Here is a 17,353-nt window from a genome sequence, read left to right as displayed (position 1 = left end):
GAAATGAGTTGAGTTCTTTTGGTTCACGAACTTTATGCTATGAGCATACAAAAACTCAAACTTGAGTTGAAATTTTAGCGAGTTTTATAACTTCTTTTCTCTACTGTCACTTATGCGTTGTTGGAAATAATTGAGGTTTTGAATGAGCTTAGAATTGAGTAAATCAGACACCGCCATATCATTTGGTGAATAAATTTGACATCGTGTTGTGTTACGAACACAACAATGTTCTGCATGGCATTTCCCAAATAGGAGGGAAGAATATTGTGGGTTTTTAAGGTCTTTAGACTACAGCCTTCCATGAATGTAGCTGTCTTTCAAATTATGCAGTGCTTCTCTGATTGAATCCTCATCCTGGCTGGAGTACTTCAAACATATCAGCCGCTGAGCAACATGGTACGCCATCTGGATCGGTTGGTATTGAAGGCAGTTTACTTCCATCCTCTTCACTTCCTGAACATTGAAATTTTAAATTTCTTAGTCACCGGTTCATGACGAAGGAACTTCCATTCAGAATACCAGAATCACTCTTACATTAATTCAGATCCATTGATAAAAAGAAGGCAAAAAAGTATAAGATAAATTATATGGATTTCAATGACATTGCATTGCAATGGGACTGAACCACTTCCTTTGTTTTTTGACATGGGGTAGCAAGAAATTCCTGGCCCTATTTCATCTTAAATCAGATTTTGAGGAAAAATACCAATATAAAAAGAAGACTCTATGTTTATGGCAATGCGAATATATAAGATAACTTTCAATTCTTGGTTACTCGAAATAATTCACCTTTTCTGTGATCCTGGATGTGATGTTTCTGGCCGTTTCAATTACTGAGCTTGGCAGTCCTGCCACTTCTGCTAATAGAAGGCCATAGTGCGGAACATGCCTCGCTCCGTCCTTCAGTTGAAACTACGCAAACAGACAAGACTTTCAGCCACCAAAAGTCACATAAAATCAAGATTAAAGTGAAGGGATCTTGGAAAAACTACCTTGAAATCTAGACGATTATTTTTAATGTCAACATCAAAGTGAAGTATTTTCACATTTGGATAGACGGTTACTAGTTCTGATAGGTTCTCCATATGAGTAGCAAATATAGTATACCTGAGAAAGATTGAGTAGGATGGTATGTTAGCTTCTGCAAATAAAATTTCATCACTAACTAGGCTTTGTATGACATCGTTCATAAGAAAAATCCTTGGAAAAATGTAAAAATAAAGCTATGGTAGTTGATAAGCACTGACAGAAAGGACCACAAAGACAATAAGTTCTTAACTACCAAAACCAGATAGAACTAAACAATAATATTATTTCTAAATGCGTCTCACTTCTGTACAGTCTTGTGGTATGCCTACTTATCTAGATGAATCATATGGCAGTACGTAAAAAATGATAAGTTAATTGGTTTCTTTTCTCCCATACATTCTTCCATTCTTTATGTATGCTTAAGAAGTTCGTCGCAGATTTTCACAACAATTGGAAGCATTTAGCTTCAATGCAAGTGATATATATGCAGCTTCAATTGTTTAATATAGTGAAAACCGTGTGCATCAATTTTTAAAGGACCACATTTTAAACTTTTCCATACTCAAAACTCATAAAATTTCATCTGAGGTAACCCACTGGAACCTTGGTAAATGGTAAATTGGAAAAGAGATTACGCTTTCAGTGATAACAAATGTTCGCAGCAGCTCCAAGCAATTGCAAATCCATCAGAAGAAGATGTAGCCCTCCCAAGTTCATCCATAACAATCAGACTCCTATGTCCAACATGGACCGAATATTATTGGATATTACTGTATATTCAAAGGGTTAAATAAATCTTGTGGTGTACTACCTCTGGGAGACATTTTGCATGATAAAAGCTGTTTCTTTCATTTCTGTCATGAACTGTTACAAATAATAAGAAAATTCCTTTCTAAATATTCCGTATTAAATAGAAATAAGGTGCATCACTAGAACATATGGGGGATCCATATTTCTGATATTGAAGTTCGAAAAATTTACCGTACTAGAGTTGGATTCAAGATTATCTACTGTACCCATCCTTGTAAATATACGATCAACAACCCTTAGAGTTGAGAAGCGAGCAGGAACATAACAACCGATCTGAGCAAGAATAACTATAAGACACACTTGTTGAAGGTAAGTACTCTTTCCACTCCTGGCAGAAACATTCCGTAGTTAAACTCAAGCAAACGATAACCTAATTGGTCACATTCTTTAAACATATATGAATATTCATCTTATGGTCAAATATATTTTTTCTATGGTCAAATATATAAATATCAGTCCAAAGCCCATAAAGGTCAAATATATTTTCCAACTGTTTCTTGGTAAAAATATGATTTTCATCTTCACTATTTAACCTGTCTTCTAACAACTAATAACTGGATGAAGCCGGCAAGACAATGCATGAGAAAACAACACTTCCATGTATTACTTGAAAAGAGAATTCCTTACATGTTTGGGCCTATGATAAGCACCATGTTTGATGCCTCTGATAAAAATATATTGTTGGGCTGCAAGGAAAACGAAAAAAGAAAATAGCTATAGTTTTTCTGCAGAATCTCAAGCAAATTCATGAGGAGGAGAGAGTAATCCAATTATAGAAAATAAAGCATTACGTACGACAAAGTCATTGTGTATGGTCTCTAGGATAGGGTGTCTTCCAGCATCAATTGCCATGGGGCCATTATCTATATGTAAACATGATAGAATCAAGCATTTCCCCTATTGAACATCCAAATTCATGAGCGATAATTCCAGACAACAGCAACTTGCCTGTAAATTCTGGTCTGGTGTAACGATCAACTGGCTTTGTGGAAATGGCATGTGCAAATGAATTAACGATCATATCCAAAAGGCATAAGACCTCTGCAAGCAGTGTGAGTGCAGAAACATCCTCTCGTATGGCATCTACTAATTCTGCATATAAGATATCAAAATCAGTAATCTACGATGGTATCAGCACTGCAGCAGTTGAAACATATATAAGAAGATATCACAGGCTTCATGAACATAAAAGGTCATTATATATGTCTAAACATCATCGTCTGGTAAGCTTGAGTATTTGGTAAACGATGATGTTCAAAAAGTTCAGCAATAAGATCAAAAAGATCAAAATGAAGCCAACCGCACTAAGCTTATTGTTCTAAAGATCAATGCTTATATAAGTGCCATGAAGAAAGTTAACAAAAGTAATGATGTAGAACAAGTAAAAAGAACTCAGAAACAGAAGATGTGTAAGCTTATCAAGTTTAGCACAACCTTCCAGGCAAACTTCTGTCCGTATGTAGCATTCTGCAGCTGCAGACTTATTTCTAACGTTTAGCTGTAAATTTCATGCAATGGAGAAAGATAAATGTAATTTTTCCAGAATCTTCATTGAAGTTACAAAGATATAAAATGTTATTGATACTCGATAAAAATAGACACATGTACACAAAATTTTATAATGAAACCCGGATTAAAAAATGTTATTACAAGTTACAACAACTAATATTGCATTTTACTCTTATTTATGTTGAAGGCCTTGATTTTTGTTTCAAAAACGCCACAAGTAATTGACTCAGCAGAACAATGTTTGAGACTAACATCTTTTGACATGGAAAACTACAACACATAAATGTTGCAAAAATTAAGAAATAAAGGCATCAACAACACCTATATCTAAGATTGCTGATTGAGTTGGTCTCGTATGAATGATCCCTTTGATTAGCTAGGTTCCTTCAAGAGATGTATACCCTGAAACTACGCCTCCTAAAATTCACAGTTGTAACTGAAGATGATCTCTGTGAAACTGCTTAACCTAATTTGTTAGTCCAAAATAAAGATGGGAACTGAGTCCACCTTAGAATTGAAGTTCTTAGCAAAATCAATCAAATATATTGTTACCAATTTCATTCATCTGCCCTGAAATTGATATGCAAGTCTAAAAGACAAGCATAACTCAACTCATTGTAGTTGAAATGGCACCATTTTATGTTGTAACTAATCAAGGAAATGCCAACAGTTCACAGACAATAAAGGCAGTACAAATAGAACCTTAAAAGTAGTATTTTGCAATAAAAAATGGCGTGAATAATAGAACAATCATAACCTAGAGTAAGTAAATTTGGTATAAATAGAAAATTGGATCGTAGTACTCACAGAAGCAAGCTCCAAGGTTGAGCAGTGTAAATTGTTACCATGTTTCAATACCTATGTCCGAGAAGCATATGAGAATCAGAAATAACTGGTAAAGAGATGTTTAGTACTTTAGAGCACGTTTTATTCTAAACCTGAATGAACTGACTAGGAAGCTTCCCTTGAATGTCCTTATATGGAATGCTAAAGTAGAACCCTCTCCTATTGTTAAATGGGAGTTTCAAATTGGGCAACTTGAAATCTTCACGATACTTGTTAGCAAGATTATGTATAGCTGTTAATTCATCATTGAGAATATTAAATTGGCCCTTTGTCTCAAATATAAGAAAACAAAAGACAAATAGAACATGAATAAAAGGGAAATGAAACAGAATTTGAACTGCATATGTAGTGAGAAAAAACCTTCACTAGTATCACAAAATGATCTCCGTGCAATATCCAAAAGTCCATCAATTCCAGCCTTGACAGCAAAACACTGCTGTGTGCGGGCTACAAAAGGAACCCGTGCATGAAGCACATCTTCATCAATCACCTCTCCAATCCTGAAAGAAATACAGCGTCTTGTGTAAATGAGTGATATCGTTCATACTTTATTTAGAAAACAAAGTCTATGGGATATTAAACACATCACACAACAAGTACGAACCTACAGGAGTGCAAATTTCTATCATACCGAAACTATAATCACCAACAACGACTGCCTTAGCATCATACGTAATGGTATGGCAATAAGATAACTACTTTAGTGCTCAGGGTTGAATCTCAGAATTATGATAAACTTCATCAGGTAAGTTGGACCTGGCACTTGGGGTTGAACGACCCTATCTAATCTAATGGAAATAATATAACTACTATCTAATCTCATAGACCTGATGATCAACTTTGTTAGGTAATTTGGTTCCCAACACCTGAGTTTAAGTTCATATCTCTGTAAAATTGTACATAAGTGCTTCGGGTTGTACGCAAGACCATAATCATGGCACCAAAATCATATCAAGAGGTTAAGAATAAACTTTAAATTGGTTGTCGACATGAAATTATTCTTTCCCATTATCCGGATCAATTATACACTTCAAATGAGCATATTAATGCATGAAAATGTGTTGTTTCCAGTAAAATATGCTGCTTATGTAAGAGGAAAAATGATAAAACAGATAATAAGACAAAGATTGGACAACAAAGGCAATATGTTATAATTAGTGGCAGACGTAAAGGGATTCTTTTTCCAGGAAAGAAGTGATGTAATTTCACATTGCAAAAAAAGGGACAAAGGTGAATGTTTTGGAATTTATAATGGATATATTTCTGTTGAGGTTCATTGCTCAGAGGATGTCTGGACTATTCTGGCCTCTGAATTCGACCCCATCAGGATAATAGAGCTCATTACACAAAACAGATTCCAATTTAAACTTCAAACCAGTTAGGGATGTCGGGAGAAACAAATTTACAGATGATCCACTGGAATCATCAAGCTTGGAAGCAAACCTCCTTCTAACGGCAGCATACTTCTCATTTTCACATACAGACTTGTAAACATTTGCAAGAAGAAAACACTTTGCATCTTTAAGAACCTGAGAATTTAACCAAGCATTGATACTTTTGAACATGTTTTGAGCACAGTAAATGTATTGGAAAGAAAAATAATGCTTGATATCAACATCTTTTGCTGTAAATTTTACCTTCGAGAGTAAAGGCAAGGCATCTAGAGCAGTTTTGAGGAGAATAATGCTTGAAACCAAGACCTGGCTTTTTCTAGCATAATCAACACCCATGACTTTGTTTGTTATTTTCCTTGGCTTGAAGCAGAAGTGACAAAGTACCCTATCTGCATGAGAGCATACATAACTTCAACTTGTTCATGATATGAACAGATGGACTAAATTTTCCTTTATTCTTCCCTCTTACCACTCTCTTTTGGAAATTTACTCAAAACCTGAGCCAGTCCAAAGAACAGCTGTTCATTGCTCATGAGCTCATCCTAAAAACAAATATTAAGGAGACTGAGGATCATAAACAATGTAGCTGCAAAATGCACTTTCCAGTTCAGTAACTTCAAAATTCAGCACCTTATGTGTATTTCAAAAGGAAACAAAGTAGACACAAAGTGCATTTGCATGTCAGTTCCAAAAGTACCATTCTTATATAATCATTGTATTCTTGCTTTTTATATCTATAACCATGCAAAAAATATCCACAGATGGTCTATGCCAAACCCAACTTTTCAATTCATATAACATGATCCCTTTTCATTTTACTTTAAATTCGACACAGAGAAATGAAGGTTCACAGATTCAAAAGTATTTTAAATGGATTACATAGCTCCAAAAGAGATATTTGAGAATAAATAACACTGACCAGGCAATCAAGACGGGCATTTATAGTTTCAATATCTTTTAAAGGCTGCAATAGATTGGCACGAAGAAGTCTAGACCTGAAGTCATAAATTGCTCCACATCAGATTTAAGTGACAAGAAATTATAAAGGAGAGATTGACCACCACTAAGAAGCATAAAGTACAAAGTTTAGAAGAGAAATTGCAACTATAAAAATATACAAAGTACTGATCAATCCGGTGAACAACCACACATACCCTCCAACAGTTTTTGTTGTCTTGAGCATGTTCAATAAACTTCTTTTCTTGTTGCTTGTTCCCCAAAGTGTCGAATGAAGTGGCTCAATGATTTCCAAATTTTGAACACTGCCAACAAATTTCAACTACAAAAGTCATTACCAAAGATTCTAAAAATAAAAATGCATTTAACCCATCACATTTTTATTTAAAATACTTCATAATTTCTCCTAATATCACAAAAACATGATCTATTTGATACATAAAAGGGAGCTAAGCTCGAGATAAAATCACAGGAACGGAAGAGTACCTAGTAGCGTCAATATTCATATGGGCAAATGATCCATTAAAAGTGACCTGGAGAGGCATAAATGCAATGAAGTAAATGTTTATTTCCTCATAAAGACAAAACAGGGTTGGATGGCAGTACAGACTGATGGGAGTTCTTAGCGTGAATAGAAAGGTGAACTAAAACAAATTGTTGTTGCTCTGTCTCTCCATGGAGACAGCTGATTTATATTTTTCTTTATGAGACAGGATATTATTGATATAGAAACGCCTACTTTCTTCTGTTTTTATTTTACAGATCATGAAGGAACGTGCATTATTTAACTCATACCAAAAGTGAGTGGTTTGTAATGATGACCCCTTTCTCTGCTTCTATCCTGTGCATCATGCATTAGATCCATTACTTTAAAAAAAAGGCAAGGGCAACAGATGCTAGAACGGTGAAACTTGCATGTTGGTAACAAATTCAAAAGGAAACTGAAAAGGTGAAAAGAGCACATTTAACATGGAATGCTCTATCTAGAATAAGAGCAAATGACATCAGGGGAAAAATATATATATATATATGTCATATTCTTTAATTTTTTACTTAAAGAAAACTCTTAAACCCCAAATTCCAAATATGCTGAACTTCCTATTTCATAATAAAAACAAATAGCCTAGGGTTTGCAACATCATAACGTTAGAAAGCTCAAGTTCTGAAAGTACCACTTAATTGTAGCTGCTGCCGCAGCCAGGCAGAGGTAATACTGCTTGTAAGAAGTATCCAATCCTAGTGCAGAAGGTTCCTTTGCTGCTAGATTTTTAATCAGCACGGCACCCTGGAACCCAACAATGGCATTCTAAGCTGTGGGCTTCAAGAGTCAACCACCCATTTCGATGCAAATATTAGAGGATAAGGAATCTCTAACTTAACCTTAGTGTCATCGAAGCAACCACGGGCCATTACAACCTGCAGAATGAGCACAGTAATTTAGTTTATTAAACAAGTGAATATCGTATATGAGATAATCTCATAGGCATCCAGTAGTCTGTTACACCAAGAAACAACAAAGTGAGAGAGAGCAGTTGATCTTTAAAAATTAAGGAACCTGACCTTCTTGACTGTAGCATAAAATCTGTCAGCCAATTCTGAAACTCCAACCATACCATCAGGTGCCAGCTTGTTCGGTGAAACAATAATCACCATAGGATCATAGAATTGCAGCAAAGTTTTTGTATTCTGATATGAGCTGCTAGTTTCAATATATTGAGAAAGATGGAGAGAAGCCAACCTTAAATCAAAGGCTGCAACTCCCACCTGTCAGGATACTTTGGGTCAGCTAGGTATTCTAAATTAGTTGATCTCTATGTAACAAAAAATAAAAAAAATTAGTTCATCTCCACAAGATAACCTTCAGCTCATCAGCTGGAAGGAACCATAATCAAAAACAATTTTTTTTTTCTGATTTTGGGTGCAATGTCACAAACCAATTTCTTCAATCCAATTATAAACTTAAAATCAAGAAAAAGAAGTGGGAACGATGCCAGTTATAATGAGTCTGAAAACTATAGTCTATAAGGAAACGTTCAAGGTAGGTTTACCATATTTGGTTCAGCCATAGGATTTTTTTTTCTTTTCTTTATGTAAAATAATTATATACAATTTTCCTATACAAAATATCCTCATTTTACCAGCAATCTCAAGCCTTGTAGGCGCAGACCTAGGCCTTCATTAAACATGACTAATATTCCTTTTCTTTTTCTGATCACATGACTAATCTTCATTGATGATATTCACTGTATCACACCTTCACAAAATTGCTTAACGCATTTATTCAAATAAAAAAAGTTCCAGGATGTAAAACAGTTTTTAAGTAGTTCAACATTTATCACCACTACAAATCTACAAGTTCCTACACACAGAGAGAGAGAGAGAGAGAGAGAGAGAGAGAGAGAGAGAGAGAGAGAAGTAAAAGCAGGACCAGTCCGAGTTCAGCTAAAACATAACCAAGAATTGAAAATCCAAGCGCTAAATTCGACTCCTACGTTTTTTAAATTCAATTTCCGGATTGATAAAGCCAAAACATCTTTCTCGGTGCCAGATACTGAGGTACTTAATATGTTATCTTCCATTTTCTCTTTCTTTCCTGCACTTTCTAGGAAAACCAAACAATCAAAGAAAAGAAGCGGTTAAGTGTGAGATGGAAGACCGTACCTCCTTAGCTCTGTTCTCGATGAGGCCGATAACGAAGCTCGATCTCTCTCCTGCGTCGTCTTCCATTTGCTCTCTACACTCTTCTGCTTCAACGAATTTTGTATTGCGCGCCAGCGCCAGAGTGCTATTTATATACGAGTGACTGTCACTCGGAACACGTGCCACGTCTGCACTGGGTTTGCGAGGGTAACGGCCAATGAGGGTGCACGTGATGAAATTTAATGATAATTTTTTATTATTTTGAATTCACCACAAACCAATGGAGTGTCAGTGGGATTCGACTAGGCTTTTGGTGTGCTTTTAAGTGGTCCTGAATTCAAGCCCTATGATACCTGTGTGTATGAGTTTCTCCATTTCCTTTCTTTGGCCAAAATTAAAATGAGCACAAACTTTTTTTTCATACAAGCAATATTGGGAGAAGAAATCAAACCTAGTAACTCGAGTACAGATAAATGTAACTGAATTCGTTTTACCACTTTACATAGCCATGTAGCATAAACAGGTTCATACAAACAAGAAATTCATGTTAGGACCGTGTTAATTTTAGTTAGTTCCAAATTTGCATTACTCAATGTACACTTACAATTAATTTTAGTTACTTCCAAATGTCGACATCTTAATTTTTGTTTTTAAATGAAGTGATGATTGATGAATGCATATAAAATGGAAGTGGAGATTTCACAAAATTAACGACAAGGAAATCAGTCAAAGCTATTTGATGGAATTTTATTAATAGATGAACGAAACATTAATTTTCATATGCTTCAAATAGGGAAAGGAGAAACTGTTACAAGAGTTTCCCCCCAACCCACAAAAGCAACATCAGGGATTCAAGACCTATACTTTTTTTGGACAAAGATTCAAGAACTATACAGAAACTTCACAATTCCACTAACTCATGACTTCTTCAATCGTCACAAATCGGCCCTTCTCGATGGAAAGCTGTGCTGCAACTCCAATGGCAACCGAAACTAATCCATCATGCAAATCTACAGCAGGCGCTTTTGCTTTAGCCCTTATTGCAGATAAGAAGTGCAGGTGTTCCAAATAGCTTGATCCATGATGCAGCCCATCATATCTGAAACATAAGTTGATTCAGAATCACATTAAAGGGGTAGGCATTTGTGAGAAATTTCCCACAGATTTGAACAATGCCCAAGGGGCAGTTCAAAATATGAACAGTTGAAACTAAGAGGAAAAAAGAAACCCACTTTATTTGATCATTCTCAGCTTTTAAAGTCTGGACACCATCTCTCCCTTCCACTCGAGTGCCATGACGAACAATACTCTCAGGAACAAAGGCCTCCCCCTGTTAAAAGTTTGTTAGTTGAATAAAAATGACAGGAAAAGCCACCTGCAAGCATAACCTAAACGACACCTGTGTTCAGTAGAGGTCAGGGAAATTGCAATCTAATGATTGTACTGCAAAGAGACAATGGTGGGATGTCACATTGGTTCATTACCAATAGTGGTCAGCAGTAAGGGCCTTAATCTAATAGGAGGGCATCATTTTGTGTGTGTGTGAGAGAGAGAGATAGAGACAGAGAGCTACCTTTCCTATGTCACCAACAACAGATATTTCTTGTTCATTTTTAGTCCCTTCAGCAAACATACAAAGGTCAAGCATCCCGCGAGAACCATTGTCAAATTCGACAATAACATATGCATTGTCAATTATGTCTGGAACCTAAGCAAAACAAAAGAAAAAGACAAATGTAATGAATAGTCTAGTGCTCCAAAGAATAGAACAATTCAAAATGTTTTTGCTTTTAACTTTCACAAACATAGTCCTCCTCTTTGAAATTGAGTAAGCTTAAAAAGTCCATTTTTCAGGCACGACAATGGTCTCTTAGTCAAAGACTGGACTGCTCTATTTGAATAAAACCATTGCCCTAACTAGTGAACCTTACTGCATAACTAACTAAAAGCACGTTTGGTTTGAATTTCTCTCCATGAGTTTTTAATTCTGAAAGCAATCTAATCCTTCTAAAACAAAAGCCAATAGTTGAAATTGTGTTTGGCACATCAGGTCAATACATACTTCTTTTGACCTTGAAAGTGAATATTTCAAATCTCAGTCAAAGTTAAATTACCTTTCCATCATATATTTCATCTTTGTGGTTAACATCAATCGCTCCAGAAGCCATCACACGAACAGGGTTAGCACCAGCAAACAGCCTCATCAGATCAAAGAAGTGGCAGCACTTTTCTACCAGAGTCCCTCCAGAGTTAATGTTGAACCGGTTCCAATTGTTGACCTATTACAAGCATGGTTCCATAAGATGAACTACAACAGGATGAATATTGAAAATTCACTTGCATTACATACCTTAACCAAGAAAGGAAAACGATGTTCACGGATTGCCACCATTTTGACCTGTCCAAGGCTTCCGCCCTTCACTATTTCTATCAGTTTAGCAACAGGTGGCATGTATCTATACTCCAGTCCAACTTGAACCAGAATATCCTGCCTCTTTCTGGCAGCATTTACAACCTAATTCCACACACACTATATGATGCAGATCAATCACTTATTTATGGACAAAAAAAAAAACCCTCCCCAAAGGAAAAAGAAAATAGTGACATATGCTGTAAAATGCATGAGATAAAGCATTAACACATTTCGTGACATCTGTGTATATTCACCAATATGTACATGTGCATCTGTGTGTGTGTTTGTGTAAGCACTGAATATTAAGATGAACACAAAAGAAACGATGTTCATACTTCAAAGGATGCTTGCATTGGGTTGGACACCAACTCACAGAAAAAAGAACTAATCCATTTCTGTACACATTGTCTTGAGTTTTCTTGTCAATGCATTCTTCCTGCTACTTAGGAGCAGTTCATCTTCATTTAATCATTGAGTGATAAAATAACAACTCTAGAAACTTGACTTGCAGCTCAATAAGAAACGATCACTCATTATTTATTGAACATAGCAAGATAGAACCAGACTGGGTCAGACATCAGACATCATACTGTCAAATATTATGTGTTCTAGATCAGATAACACAATAGATGTCAAGATGCGGCTAAATCCCGCACGATTGAACATAGAAAGCTACTACAATGTGGAAAATATGCTCTAAATCAAATAACAACTAGATGTCACACTAAGTAAGACACGGATAAATCTAGCACTAATCTACAACAACGTAGAACAATATGAATCCCTCAGAAATATTCTCAGCTGATATTTGAGTTTCATTATAACTTTAACACATTCATTCCCTACACTGTGTCAAAAGTCCATGCCCCAATTTAGTCACAGTTAACAAGAAATAAAGGCTCAAAAACTATCATTCGAATCAGTTCAATTTCTTAAAGTAGTGCATTAGGGAGAGATTATGTTCAAAGGCACTATTTCGACTTTATGTATCAAAGGTAATGCAATGGGTTATATCTAAAAAAGATGAAATGCAAGTAGAATCAACAGTACTTCTGATCGACGGACCTCTTTGCAGTGAGCTACTGTTGTACACAATGGCTTCTCCACTAGTACATGGTGGGGTTTGGGGTGGTTGATGATATCCATCAGAATTTGATAATGGGTCATATTTGGAGATGACACAACCACTACATCACAGAGCAGGCTGTCCAATAGTTCCTTGTGTGCTGAAAAAACCTTTAAAACCCTTCAAGTCATAAACCTTATTTCTGAGATATCACTTGATAAAATAGATCACAAACATGGAAAACAAATTAGGGAATTGAAGTCTGATCATTGCCCATTGGAATTTCGACCTTTTAAAACCGTCTGATTAGTAGCAAGGAAAAAAGAAATCTATAAACCCTTTGATTATCAATAATCTTCTAAGCATCACTGTGTTCAATTTACAGTAAGGTTTTGGAGGTGAACCATATTGGCACCATATCAAACAGTTAAGAGACTACAGCAGAGTCCATACCTTTATAGGCCAATTAAAAGACTGTGCCAAATCAAGAGCAAGCTTTTGGGAAGGAACATGGGGGTCAGCTATGGCTACCACCGCCACGCCTTCGGTGCGAAGATGGTGCAAGTTGATGAGGTGCTCTCTGCCCATCATGCCCACCCCTACAATCCCATACTTGACTATATTTGAAGCAGCCATGGGTGAAATTTGGAGCTTGGATTTGTGTTTTCTTCTACTCTTTTCACTCACTTGCTAGCTACTGTGTTGGTTTTGTTGGGTCTTCAAATTGGTTTAGATAAAATGGTTGGTTGTTGGATTTTATTGGATTGGCTTGGCTGTTATCAGATATCCAAGTCAATCTTCTTCTACCATTCTGACGGAACGACAAGAAAAAGGACGTTAATATTTTAAGTTGTCCCATATTTTAAGTTCTTAGTATGCTAACAATATATAAGTAAATTTAGGTTTTATTCATAAATTTTTTCTTACTTTCGAAAAAAGCCAAATTTTTTTAAAAAAAGATAGAAAAACTTCTTAACTTTTTTTTAAATACCCACGATGAATGACCAAGATTATAGAAGTCTTCAATCCGTCTTTAACATATAAGTTTGATGGAGCCAAATTTATGAGTGTAAATTACTCAAACTAATCTAATTTAGAAGGAAAGAAACTCGAACTTGGTGCAAAAAGACTTGAATTCTAAGATATTGTTAAACTTGTGGACGGTATATGTGAACTTTTTCTGTTTCATGAATGTTAACATTTGGTCATTTATTTTTTTTTTTATAGTTTTTACCACAAATGGTTCACAAACTTTTTAAAAGTCTTTATTTGAGTCCTTTTAACTTTCAAATCAATCAATTTAGTCCTTAATGCTTTGCTCAACACATCAATTTGATCCTCTTATCGCATTTCGTCAAAATATTCGTTAAAATTGGTCACGTGATCAACTTTAAAGTGGTATTTTCATCAAAACACAATCTATCCACCCATGACAAAAGTTAACGAATGTTTTGTCAGAAGAATTTAGAAGTCACACACTGAGATGTGACAAAAGTTAACGAATGTTTTGTCAGAAGAATTTAGAAGTCACACACTGAGATGTGACAAAATTTAACAAATGTTTTGTCAGAAGAATGCGATGTGTATACCAAAAGATGAAGGAACATGTAAAAACTCAAAATTTTATTTGGTTATGTAGAGAGAGAGTTTTGATGTACAATTGATGTATTTTTCAAGAGAAGAAATAGCGGTATCAGACTTTTGTAAAGTCAATCCGGAAACATCATATCCTTTTGTTTTTGTTTTGTCTTTGATTCAAATATTTTTTCTTTCAAAATACCACAACAAGAACAAACAAACGCCCTGAGGAAAACGATAATCAAAGGCCAAAAAAAAAAAAAAAAGGCCTTGTATTAAACTCCAAAAAACAAAAATCAAACAGTACGAAAAATTAAAGATCTTTTCGTTTTCTTTTTTCTTCGATTATTCTATTGAGATCGAACAATCAAACCACCGCAGAAGAACAGGGGGAGAGAGAGCTCTTCAGAAGCTTCTTCGCCGACGATACACCAATCCTCCTCCCTTTGGTTCCATTCAATTCCTTTACAAACCGATCATTGAACAGATGCTTCGAATCAAATTAGGTTGCGAGATTCAATCCTCCGCCGATCGTCGCAATTCGAATAAAATTTCACAGATCTCAGTGAAATTAGAAAATGCACTCTGCTTTTGTCTTCGCACCGATCCTTACAAATAGACTGAGAGAATCAGAAAACCCTAGGCTGAGGAACCGATTCTGATGAGCGAATGGATGGTACAATTGCTCCAAAATTTCCGATTGGTTTGCCGTACGTATATAGCACCGAGGAAAATTCACGAATTCCGAGAGCTTCTGACACGCCAAAACGGAGAAAACCCAAATCTATCAGAGAAACCGCTTGAAATTTGTGAAACTGGTGATGGTTTTCAAGCACTAGGACGTCTGTGTAGGCTGATAATCATTACAAACAGCCAGGCTGCTAGGGTTTGGCTCAGAGAAATTTGAGAGAGAGAGAGAGAGAGAGCTCTGAGCGTTGGGTTTTGTTTTGCTTTTTTCCAATTTCCTTTTGTTTTTGTTTTGTCTTTGAAAGGGTTGAGGGTCGTTTAACGACTTTCGTTTCGTTTGTGGATAATCCTTGTGGGGCCAACCCAACAACGACTCGTCGCACACTCAATATGCATTTTTTTTTTAACTTTAAAATTTAAACCATAAAATCCTTACCGTTGAAAGGCTTTGACTCTAAATAAAAATGTTGACCGTAGAAAAACTTCGGGCCCATGTAAAATAGAACAGCTTCAATTACGAAAACTCCTTTTCCTTACAGGACTGGGAAAGATTTAGGCTATCCTTATAGGACTGGGAAAGATTTAGGCTATCCTTATAGTATTTTCTACCTTGAGTGAGTGAGCAAGCCAGTAGGAAATCAATTAGGTTTTGCTTCTGGGCAAACGTCAATTTCAATATTTGACGAAAGCTCTTGAGTTTCCATTAACAAAGAGAGAGTTTTGTTGTTTTCTTGAGATAGTTTGAATGGAGAATTATTGCTTCCTTAAGCCGCTCGGTGAAGGAAGTTTTGGGTTTGTATGGAAGGCTTCGCACAATGTGACTGGTGAGATTGTTGCAATTAAGCAACTGAAGAATGAGGTATCGAGGTTGACTTCATGGGAGGAGTTTCTCCAAATGGCGGAAGTTGAGTCTCTGTCTCAGTTGAAGAACCACCCGAATATTGTCAATTTGAAACAAGCTTTCGTGGGATTTGATGGCACTGCTTCCCTTGTCTTTGAATTCATGGAGGGCAACTTATTGCAATTTATGCAACTGCACAAGAAGAGATTCAATGAGGCAGAAATCAGGAATGTGTGTCATCAAATTCTTCTTGGGCTAGATCACATGCATAAGAATGGGTGGTGCCACCGTGACCTCAAACCGGAAAACTTGTTGGTGAAGCAAGGTGTGGTCAAGATTGGGGATTTGGGTTCTGCTAAGAAGATTCAGCCGGGCATTCCTTTCAAAGATTATGTCACAACTCGCTGGTACAGAGCCCCGGAGGTGTTGCTCGGCTCACGCTTCTACGATTCCAAGGTTGATATGTGGGCTGTGGGTGTAATCTTGGCTGAGATGTTCAACCTCCGCCCTCTACTTCCGGGTAAAAATAAGGAGGAGCAGCTGTTTTGGATTTGTAGTGTGCTAGGCAGCCCAACCATGAAGTCATGGCCTGAAGGGCAAATTCTTGCAGGGCAGGTTGAGTATCAGTTTCCACAGTTTTCTGGGTTTGGTCTCTCATTTTGCATCCCATCTGCCAGTGAGTCTGCAATTCAGCTTATAACTTCCCTTCTTTCTTGGGATCCTGCTAAGAGGCCGACTGCTGCAGAGGCACTTAAGCATCCCTTTTTCGTCGGCTCCCACCGTATTCCACGTGCCATTCCTCGTGCCATTCCCGAGAGACATCACCATATTTTTCCTGAGATTGGTGGCATTTCTACAAACGTCTCAAAGACTCGGTAAAGTTTACGTTTTTTAAAAAGCAAACGTACAATACTCATATTATTTAGGTACATACATATTTTACATGTTTAATACACATATATTTTACAAAAATTTCAATAAGACACACAAAATTTAGGTATTATACACATAATTCTCACATATTATTGAATAAAAATAATATATATTAAAATATATAAATAATTTATATTAAAGTATAATATAGTGGTCGAACTTTTAAGTTATAATGTGCCAAAATTTTGCCGAATAACCCGTTCCGTATTTTATTAACTATGAATGAATTAGAGTGACTAAGATTATTTCTTCCTTGTTGTAACAAAAATGCAGGATGTGATTTTGTAATCTCTTTGCCAACCAGAACAACAGTTTCAAACAAAGATTTATGAGTATAGCAGTAAGAGAGGTGGTAGTATTCTTCATGTAAAGTATTGTTTGAAAGTGAAGCAATTATCAAGAACACTCCAACTCAGCATGTAATTCTCTATGACAAATAATGTGCGCAGTAATAGAATTTAGTATTCCTAGAGAGAACGAGATCGATAAAAAGCAAACATTCCCACACAAAAATAAAAAAAATAAAAAAATTGAACTCTCTAATTGATTTACTGTGAAGTTTCTCTCTATACCATATATGCTTTGGATGTTGAAATTAGCAAATTAATATCTATAAATAGTATAGCCGCAGGGCTATACTGGGTTTTAAT

General features: G+C 36.0%; 3 protein-coding genes across 4 annotated transcripts; 1 reads left to right on the top strand and 2 right to left on the bottom strand.

Moving 5' to 3' along the window:
• Positions 1–105: 105 nt before the first annotated feature.
• Positions 106–9,279, bottom strand: LOC117628207 (DNA mismatch repair protein MSH4). Its single transcript, XM_034360598.1, has 24 exons — positions 9,207–9,279; positions 8,106–8,309; positions 7,926–7,961; positions 7,718–7,830; positions 7,341–7,386; positions 7,032–7,078; positions 6,743–6,850; positions 6,508–6,583; positions 6,058–6,130; positions 5,832–5,977; positions 5,638–5,723; positions 4,555–4,694; positions 4,287–4,426; positions 4,156–4,206; positions 3,274–3,337; positions 2,788–2,931; positions 2,635–2,702; positions 2,467–2,525; positions 2,011–2,167; positions 1,841–1,893; positions 1,665–1,763; positions 993–1,107; positions 790–912; positions 106–453 (listed from the first exon to the last, which is right to left on the bottom strand). Exons 1-24 carry the CDS (start codon positions 9,270–9,272, stop codon positions 289–291), a joined length of 2,379 nt encoding a protein of 792 aa, XP_034216489.1. The 5' UTR covers positions 9,273–9,279; the 3' UTR covers positions 106–288.
• Positions 9,280–9,907: 628 nt separating this feature from the next.
• Positions 9,908–13,462, bottom strand: LOC117628739 (inositol 2-dehydrogenase/D-chiro-inositol 3-dehydrogenase). Of its 2 annotated transcripts, XM_034361250.1 has the most exons (7): positions 13,118–13,461; positions 12,664–12,834; positions 11,536–11,700; positions 11,300–11,464; positions 10,759–10,893; positions 10,418–10,515; positions 9,908–10,284 (listed from the first exon to the last, which is right to left on the bottom strand). In XM_034361250.1, exons 1-7 carry the CDS (start codon positions 13,298–13,300, stop codon positions 10,098–10,100), a joined length of 1,104 nt encoding a protein of 367 aa, XP_034217141.1. In that variant the 5' UTR covers positions 13,301–13,461; the 3' UTR covers positions 9,908–10,097. The 2 variants fall into 2 exon arrangements, with proteins under 2 accessions (XP_034217141.1, XP_034217142.1); XM_034361251.1 differs by lacking the exon at positions 10,759–10,893 and having other exon boundaries at positions 13,118–13,462.
• Positions 13,463–15,674: 2,212 nt separating this feature from the next.
• On the top strand, positions 15,675–16,649 carry LOC117628928 (cyclin-dependent kinase F-4-like). Its single transcript, XM_034361472.1, has one exon. The coding sequence runs from the start codon at positions 15,675–15,677 to the stop codon at positions 16,647–16,649; it is 975 nt and encodes a 324-aa protein (XP_034217363.1).
• The last annotated feature ends 704 nt before the right edge of the window (positions 16,650–17,353 follow it).

Source organism: Prunus dulcis, chromosome 5 (assembly GCF_902201215.1).
Source record: "Prunus dulcis chromosome 5, ALMONDv2, whole genome shotgun sequence".
Taxonomy (NCBI): Eukaryota; Viridiplantae; Streptophyta; class Magnoliopsida; order Rosales; family Rosaceae; genus Prunus; species Prunus dulcis.
Note: the sequence above shows the minus strand (reverse complement) of the source record. Positions and strands in the feature narration are given on the sequence as shown.